Source organism: Gymnoscopelus braueri, assembly GCF_963280865.1.
Source record: "Gymnoscopelus braueri genome assembly, chromosome: 18".
Classification (NCBI taxonomy): Eukaryota; Metazoa; Chordata; class Actinopteri; order Myctophiformes; family Myctophidae; genus Gymnoscopelus; species Gymnoscopelus braueri.
In genome coordinates, this window is record NC_137618.1 from 24,510,637 (window position 1) to 24,520,556 (window position 9,920).

The window sequence follows — 9,920 nt, forward strand, 5'->3', positions numbered from 1 at the left end:
TGTTACACTGCCTCGTTAGCACGAGATCTCCTTATTCGTCTGCCAGAGACCGTCCTCGCCTCGCACGCATATTTGATGCATGCAGGCATTCTTTTCTTTCTTTTTTTCCTCCTTATTTTTTACATTTTTCGACAGAATTGGACCTACAGATCACTATACAAAAGAAAGCAAATAGAGGAAGCCTTTGTTGCCCCTCATCTGTGATAGAGAGATATAATGTGGCCATGGACCATATCATTCTTGTGGTCTCTCAATAGCACTGATCATTGCCCTGAGGAGTGGCATGAAGGAGGGGGGTACTGAATAACCGGCGACATTCTGTGTTTCTGTTCAATTAGAGAAGCATTTGTCTGCCACCCATGTCTCCTCTGCTCTACTCTGCAAGCCTCGCTGTATAATTAACCTCAAATGGCAAAAAATGATGTTGATAAATTACACAAGCAAAGGGGGGAAAAAACAAGCCTATCACTCGCATGAAAGCAGAGAGAAATGCCTGTTGTATTCCCGACTCCAAACTCAGGGAGGGGAATGGAGAGAGAGAGAGAAAAAAAAATTAATGAGAGCATAATTTTAGAGAACTAATTATTTCTATTTGTCTTTTGTCACACTTCTCTAATTCTGCGATATTAACACAGTCTGTGTTTATTAATTGCTTTCGCAGTGTTTTGAATCGGGTCCAAGTGGGAGCGTGGCTGTTTTCACAGGCAGGCGAGCTACTGGGACTGTACCTCGCCAGTAACTGCCTGGCAACGGTGCACACATGAATATCTTCCCCCTGTATCTTCTCTGGTTCCCGCCTGCTTGCCACTCCATGTGTTCGGCAAGTTTACACGACCCTGTGCACAGAGATAAAGTTCTTTGTTGCAAGATTAAACATCAAAACAGTTAAAGTGAAATTAAAATTAAATGAATGAATGTCAGTGAAGCAAAAAGACTGTAATTAATGGATCCCTTAATTGTCTTCATAAAATATTTGCATGGGCATAATTTGCATAATTTACATGTATTAATTAATCTTTCAAAGGAATTTTATGCTGAGAGAAGCCAAAAATTCCCTTTGTTTTATTTAGCATCTAATGAAATATTTATCCTCTTTAATGAACTTTTCATCTTGATTTGAATATAAAAATACTAAAGTTTTAACATATTTTGATGAGACATTCTTTCATAATTTTTCTTTTCTTATTTTTCTTCTTTTTCTTATTTGCGTATGCAAAGCAGATGTTTCAACATTTGCAGTAATATTGCACCCTGGCGCCCTGTGCAGCGGATTTGAATTAGTGAGATTTGCTTATCAAGGGTCTCCGCTGATTCCCAGCCGTTTGTGATAATTTTTATATCTCCTCCGTGTACAATGCCACAATATCTGACATGGGGGTGCCTGGTGGCTCAGCCAGTTAGTGCACAGACCATATGCTCCTTGTGAGAGCGAGGAACCGGGTTTGAATCCGACCCCTGTCTTGTCTCGCATGACTCTACTCTCTCTCTGCCTTTGGTTTCCTGTCTTTCTACTACACTGACATCTGAAATAAAGCATAAAATGCCACGACACAATATCTGACATTCTCCTCGCAACTTATTACTTGTCGTCATCTATCAAGGAATCAGCTGGCTGTCGTTTGATTAACATACCTATAAACAGCTCCAACCGTGAAGCTGGTCAGACAGGCAGGCAGACAGACAGATGGACAGACAGACAGACAGACATACAGTATCAGTGAGCTGAGCTAGCTGTGTGTTTCATCTGTGTCAAGTTGTGGATCCCGTCGCACACTCTCAACACCCCCCAGCACCCCCTCCTTGGGTTGATTTTATTTTTAGCGTTGCATTCATGCTGTAATGACTTTTACACATAACTCGGTGGTGTTGCTTGAATAGAGGCGGCCAGAGTGCAATGCCTTTGAGACCTACGGCATTGCTGGGTAATTAGCCTGTGTGTTTGTCTTCCCCCCCCCCCACAACAAGCCTTTGTTCTCGCCTCTCCCCCTGCATCACAATACATAAACCACAGGCTGGGAATGAGCTCAGTCTAGTGCAATGGACTAATTGATGAAGAACTGATAACGCAATGAGTACATTGGGTATCGGATTAAAAAAATCATCAAGAACAATAGATTGAAATGTTAAATGAGTGCTTTAATTTTTAATTTTTTATTGAACGATGTTTAACCTGCCATCCCTATTTTGGGCATGTCGTTAGGCAAAATGTATTTAAAAGAAATTCTGAAATCTTCAAAAAATAGCGAACATTTTCTCGCGACACCGCCGTATGACGACCGAGCTATATAATAGGGCCAAGTGGTTAATGGAGGAAATACTGCTGAAGGTAAAATTAGTTTGCCTACATGAAGTACATGGAAATACACGAGGTGTACCTTACACATCTCCATGGAATTCTAAGGAGTTGTGTTCCCTCTGTCACCGGCGCTCTGCTTGTCATGTCTGGCTGCAAACGACACGTTTGCTGTTTCTTAAATCTATCGCCACTTTGTCTATCCTCGTGCGTTTCCCTTTAACGTTGAATTATTTAGGTACACTGCCACGGAGAGGGGAGGCTGCTGCTTAAATCGCAGTAATGTTGCATTCTCTGGCAAGAGGAAATGCAAGGGTAATAAACGTCAAACATGCTCCTGAGCTGTGCCTAACAGATGCTTTTACCAGCTCAGCGTCAGAGCACCGCTGCTCACTCAGGCGTACACTCAGACAAGAGTGTTCTTTGGAAATGGACAAAGCTCGTTAGGTTGCAGGTGTCTGGAGATGGCATCGGAGAGGAATGTCTGCCGCTTTCAATAAACACTATTTCCTTGCAGGAAATGTCACTTATAAAGCGTTTACATCATGAGTGCAATATTATGTTCAAACAGGCGTATCTGGATAGATGTCTTAAACACATGTGACATGCAGTTCTGGCGGCCGGGAGTGCGGCTCTCGCCGTTGCTCTTCAGATATTTGTGTTTTGTTGGGTAATCAAATATGAATGCAGTTTTACGATCATTATTGAATGTAGATGACATATTAAATGTCATCATAGATAAACAGGTAGAAATGGTTTTACTTCACCATAGGACATATGATTGTAAAGAAATGAAAAAATAAGTTCTAGTATTGTTGCTTATACTTGCATTGAACAGACTGACATACAGTGCAGTATGTCATGCTTGATCATAACCACCATCATTAGTTTATCTGTTCTTGTAAAGCAGCTAAAATTACACAACTAAGGGCCAACTTTGAGGCCCTTAAAAGTTGTGTTTCAACAAGTACCTGTTAAATACTTAGTTGTCGGTGTCCTGCGCTGAAAATAGCAGATCTACAAGCTCACACCGCATCATTATGCGACTCGTTGTTAGGTTGTAGATCAGCTATTTTCAGCACGGGACACGATCGTACGACGAAGTGTAAATCATGATTAAATTGCATTCGTATCAGTAGGATGTTGGTGTTGGCTGGTGATGTGGGCTAACCCTGGCCGTGTGTCATCTGTTGCAGATGGAAGACTGTTCCTGAAAACCACAGTGATGTACTGATAAGGCCGAGAGGAGAGCTGGAGGGGTGGAGAAAAAATGAAAAGAATAAGAAAACCCATGAAGATTCTCAAGAGCCCTTAACCAGGCTGATTTAGTAGGGGAAAGAAGTCAAGCTGCTTGTAGAAGTTCAATGGAAGTGCTGTGTTCAGCCAAACGCTGGAGTCACGTTGTGTCTGATTGTAGAATTAAGTCTTTTTTTTCTCACAGATGTCAACAGAAAATAGTTTGATGAAAGCAGGTCTGGACACAGTCAGTTGGCTAAACTGAAGGATGAAAAAAATAAGTAAATATATTGAGCACAGTTAAATGTACCAATGGTACACAGTTGGTAATAACTCGTATAAATTCACAGCACTGAAGATTTTTTTATACTGTATTTCAACCAGCGAGAAAGCTTCGAAAAAAAAACAATTCGACTGAAGTTTGTTTTGTATTTCAAATTGATTTCAAGATGTTGAAAAATTTACACCTGGACATGAACCTTGAGGGGGGAAAAACTAATGTGAATCTATCCATGTGTTGATCAAAAAGAGATGAATGATATTTGATTTTAATGTTTTTTTTTCTAAATTAGATGAAAATACAATCAAGTTTCCTTTTTACCATTGTTGTATATACAAGATCTGATGATAACGAAAGGAGAAACTCACTCTATCAGAAACGGGGTGGATTGACAAGGTATGTGTATATAACGTTAAGAGGTATTGTGTATGCAGTAGAGCTATTAGGCAAACAATACCGCCATTTATATAAACTTATAGTTTTGTTTTGTTCTATTTCTGAGCCATCATTCTTTCAAATAGCTGCCATTTTGGTGAGAAAGCATGCAGGCATGTAAATGTTTGTCCTGGAATTATGATATTTAATAAATCCTATATTGTGCTGAACAAATACTAGGGTTGACTCTCTCAAGCCCATATGATTTTGAAACATACTTATCAAACAAGTTCACTTTCAAAATGAAGACTGCGCTTTCAATAGTACTGTAATCTTTGTAAGAAGAGTAATGTACTTTTGATTTTAATGTACATTTTGTTTATCATGAAACACCCTCTAAACAAATGCCTCAGAAGGCTTTTCCTTTTTTAAATCCTGTCTCTTAATGACCACGTGTCAGCTTGTGTATTATATACAATCAGTCACTCATGACGCAACTTTGACACAACTAAATGCCATTTAATGACATAATTCCTGTGTGACACACACAAGCACAGATGAACTCTTTTTCTTTTAGAACGCCATTCATGATGTCCTAATGAGGAAAAAAATAAATCCCATAATAAGTAATTATTTGCTTGTTACTGTCCCTGCGGACAATACTTTTCTAATTTTGGTGCTTAAGCATCTGTGTATAAGTTTTATTCTCTAGACGAGCTGATGTCATATTCATACAGTATAACGAGAACAGTTTTAGAACTTATGTGATACAATCAGGTGAGAATCAGTGTCCCATGCTCACTATGTGTTTGCTTATATTTTATTTTTATTTTTGATGGAGTGTCTAGGTCTGTTGTCAACTTGTCACTGATAACTTATATAGCTTCTCAAATCATCTCTTGTACTTCAAATTCAAATAAAGTTAACATGTTGATGATACGCAATGTGAGTTAACTATGTTGCTCAACGGTCTTGAAACAAACTGTACAGCGCCTCAATGAACACTCTTTAATAATGTATGTATATACAGTAAAGTCTTATGTGTTAATATAACTGAGAGTGAACAAAGGGTCCATCTTATCACTCTTAGTTAAATGAAAACTCAGGCTTTTACTGTGTACTGAACAGCCTGCTCTAAAGAGTCGTCAGTCACTGGATTCATTCTCATACTGAATCTGGAGTGTTAAATTAACACTCCAGATTTAGCTGTGTAGAGAGTACAAAAGGCCAGTAGCTTGGCATAAAATGTAAATAGACTTGTAGTGTGCCAAGATAAACTTTAGGCTGTATACTGTATATCACAACCACTGATAAAATCAGTCATTTGGCATGAAATACATCTGATTGTTAAGATATGCCAATACAGGTGTAGATGAGATAGGGCGCAGCTATTTCTTTTATCCTTGTAAGTCACTGTCATGTTTCTGGTATATAGAAAAAAACTGTTACTTTATAAGATAAGCATTTTGAACTCAGTCCAGTGAAGTTGAGTCTTTTTACCCTTTCTGAATTATTTATTATGTATGACGTAAAACCATGCAGGTACTGTATATTGTACTGTAGCAAGGTTAATGAGCCCAGCATTCTGTACAATGTATGGTAGAAAATGAATTGTATGAATAATCAAATGACGAGAATATCTTGTATAAGTACTGCTTTCTTTTTAATGCGCGTGCGTGCGTGCGTGCGTGCGTGCGTGCGTGCGTGCGTGCGTGCGTGCGTGCGTGCGTGCGTGCGTGCGTGTGTGTGTGTGTGTGTGTGTGTCTGTGTGTGCGTGTGTGTGCGTGCATGTGTGTGCGCTTTATATTCATAGTCTTATCCCAGAATAAAATGCGTAAATGAGGATCAGCTCAAACTCATTTCAATGTAAATAGATGATTTCATGTGTAATTTGATGTGCAAGTGTACGACACTAATTCAACATATTTCACTGATAAATGAACAGCTCTGTATTCTTCTTTTTGAACACCTTCAGTGTATCTGTACACAGTGTGATGATTATTCACTTTCCCTTCAGAACCAAAATTTTGAGGGTTTGTTAATATTGACATGCTTTGTTGATGTTCTAAACTCATTAAGATGTTTGTTTTGTTCAGTGACATTCTCCATTGTTGTGGCACTTCTTTTTATTGAAAAAACTGGAGATTTTTCATACAGACTTTGCTCTTTTCCTCTTGTGTGTTTGTAATGATTATTGGTGCTGACTTTTAATGCTGAATGACCATGCGTTTTGCCATAAAGGTGCTATAAAGTTCTGCAGGGATCAGATCATAGCAATCGGTAACAGGTACAGTCATTTTAAGTTGTAAGAAAATATATGGAATCGACTTTGAGAGACAAATCTCTCTAGTAAGCAATTCTAAGAGAAATGTGTTGACACAGCATTGCTGGTCCTGTTCCCATTTTGCATGCTTTTTAAAGCATGGCCGTAACACAGCCACAGAGATGAATAATTGACTGATTGCTGCATAATTCAATACTACATTGTGAAAATTCAAGGTCTGAAATATTTCAAGCTTTTGTTCTCTTTATTAAAAATGAGGTTAAAGTTTCAATCAACCTTGAAAGAACAAATATGACACACAATGAGCAATCAATCATGCGACAAAACTCCTGAGTTCAGAATTGAGACTAAAGAACTTCTGCCACTCGCACTATGGGCTAATCTGGAGTGAAAGAATGGATGAGATCACATCCACTTTATCCTTTCAGTGACTTGGTTGTTTCCCCTCGTTGCAGTGAAAGATTCACTCCATTCACTTTCAATGAGTTTGCGAAATGTGGGCCAGTCACAGCTACTAGTCAGATATCCTGTTTATTTCTCTATTTGATGCCTTGTTCTGCTCTGACGACTGAGGAAAGAGGCCCCCCAGCTACAGTACATGTTTCATATCAGTGCACATTTTGTAATAAATTCAATTCAGTACAAATATGACCATGAGGCACAAAGACTTTAAATACCAAATGTGCATGCATTGTGTTATGTTGTACTTTACTGCACTGTAGTGTGTGAAGCAGAATGGTGATTGCATATTCAAAGCAGCGTCTGTGTACATGAGCTGTGTCTGTGTGTGCTGTATTTGCTTGGCTTGACTTGAATGAAGACACACTCATAAAGACATCACCCAGAGATGATTATTCTGCATGATCCTATCTGCGTCTCGCTGTTCTCTTGCCCAGCTTCACATTGCTCAATTTGATGTTGTTTTGTGCTCGCTTGCTTTAACGCCAAAAGTGTGAAAGTGTGAAAGTGTCTCTTGACAACCGGGCAGACTTTCTTCACCCTTTAAACCATGATGAAAATTCAAACCATAAAAAGTTTCCCAAGTTCGAAACAAGCCTGTATTTATACAATAGCCCGCTATAGTGTCAGACACGTTGTTAACCTCAGTTGAGTTAATTCCTCGATCATCATCGTGATCAGGGGTTGGCCATTTAGGAAGAGGAGTCATGCCGCATGTCTCTTGATAACTTGGTGCCTTGAGTCTATGGAGAGACATTAGGAAGGTGCAGCTTGATCAGCTGAAAGATGGGCCTTAATGTCACCTAATCAGATAGACCATTATGTATTAGTGAAACTACAAAACAGTTTTATCGGACAAGGGCCAGACCACATTACCTAAATTAACATTTTGCAAGCGTGAACATGGAGAAGCACAGAGGGAAGGGGAAGGCTACAGAAATGCGGCCTGCGCTTAGACATTCGGCAGTAATTATTAATTTATGATTGTCTCTGGTCTTAATGAAAATGAAAGCCAGGAAAGAGAACAGGGAGGGATAATGTGGCGTGAAATTGAGTTTCATTTGTACAGGGGCCACCTTTTAACTCTGCGCTTCTTAGGCGGAAATGGAGCCGAGCGTTCTTCTCCCTCTTTTCTCTCCCTCTCTCTCTGGAGACTGTATTTCAGAGTATTTTATCGCTCTCTCGCTGCTTTCACTCTTTCAGTCAAGGCTTGTTCATATCCCCTTATCCTTTTGTGATATTTGAGCTAACACGCCCTTTAACATCCCCATTACTCTCATAAGGCCTTTTGAAAATGACACAACGCTCTTTGATGTCTGATAACTGTGTCAACAAGTTTCTGGGATGGAAATGTCTCCGCACAGTGCTTCTTTAATGTCAGGAAGAGAACACAGAAAGGTCTCCGTGAAGTATTGGAACAGGACTGGGGAGGGCAAAACAGAAGAAACAAGACTGACGCTTGCAGGATTGTACTGTGTTGTTTATACTGTTTTAGACAGAATCAACTGTTTGCTGGTACTGTTTGTTCTTTTTTATTTTTATTTTCTGTACAGGGGCAGATGTGGTGATCCCTGATGTGGGTGACATGTTTAGTCGTACTTGTATTCGCTATGTGCTAAGCTGAGGTGATAATGGTGACACAATAGGAGTGTTGGGGTGAAAAGGGTGTTTGCATTCACATACACATTCTACAGTCAGCAAGTGAGATACTGTATGTGGTGTGTTACAGAATGCCAAGTGTGATAAACTGTGTATATTAATTAGTGCCCTAATAATTAGTATATAATTAATATACAATTATTTAATTTTATTTAAAATGTGGAAAACTTTACAAAAATCTGCAACAGAGTACTTTAAATAACCGTTTTGCAGCTGTTGCCGTCTTGTTTCACTTCACTGCAGTGGAAGCCCAATTTAAATTCTTTGTGAAAGCTTTGGAATCATAGCATCATAGCATAACCTACGCTGCCATCTGCAGAGGCAGTCTGGTGAGATGTTTGATGAGTCCCAATGCATTGTGAAGACATGCACTGTAGGCAAGCAGACTCAAATCTTCTGAATGACATCTTTACCACCAAGTATTGACAGGAACACAATGATGATTACGCCGATTGAGATTTCTTAATTTAGTCAAAGTGATTTTCACATCCTCTACACTGTAGAGTCTAAAGTATATACAATATTCTACTATGACATCTGAAGATTTGTGTGGAATCTTGTAAGAATTTGTTCACAGCCAGAGTATCATTCTAGAGTGCTGGTGTCGCATATATTAGCCAGTTACATTTTTACAAGTGCAAGTGTAGGGATAGTTAATTTAGTTTGACCAAAGAGCCCTAACGCTCCCCCAGATAGCAGATGGATGAGACTGGTGACCACCGGCATGAGGGAGTGTGTCTGAGCTCACAGGATTAGTCTTCATTTGGTGCCTCTGTCATAAGGGAGGGAGGGCTGAGTACTGCGTGGCAGAGAAAAGAAAACACAGGGTCAGTCAAATGCACGCACGAACACACACACACACACACACACACACACACACACACACACACACACACACACACACACACACACACACACACACACACACACACACACACACACACACACACACACACACACACACACACACACACACACACTATTAACCTCCCCTCCAGCTCATCAACTTTATTTTGCAATCTTCCCTCAGAACCATTAGAATACCCTGAAGAAATGACTTTCCAATTAAAGGGGATCTAGGAGAAGAAGGTCTTTTTATCTCCGGCTCCTGGAGTTCTTTATTCCAATAATTTAAATTGGAATTGATTTTTCAATTTAGCCGCTGACTGCTACGGACACACAGCACAGAGCCAAATAGAGCTGCGTTCCTGGAATATTTGTCATGGCAGCGCATGTACGTGTAAATTTGCGGGGGGCCTCAAGTAATGCATTTCCTCTTGCTCAAGCAATCAAGCAGGACAACAGATTTGGGCCCCTTGTGATCATGGTGTCAG

The 9,920-nt window shown here is 39.7% G+C and overlaps 1 protein-coding gene across 11 annotated transcripts in view; it reads left to right on the forward strand.

Moving 5' to 3' along the window:
* dachd (dachshund d) overlaps positions 1–6,353 on the forward strand; it is a 133,441-nt gene extending 127,088 nt beyond the window's left edge. For 9 of the 11 annotated variants that reach the window (XM_080412554.1, XM_080412553.1, XM_080412548.1 and 6 more), the window contains one exon: positions 3,490–6,353. In XM_080412554.1, the coding sequence (XP_080268680.1) occupies positions 3,490–3,527 (38 nt within the window). In that variant the 3' untranslated portion in view covers positions 3,528–6,353. Of the gene's footprint in view, positions 1–661; positions 3,196–3,489 lie in introns of those variants that run through there. The other 2 variants (XM_080412549.1, XM_080412552.1) reach the window with 2 other exon arrangements.
* The last annotated feature ends 3,567 nt before the right edge of the window (positions 6,354–9,920 follow it).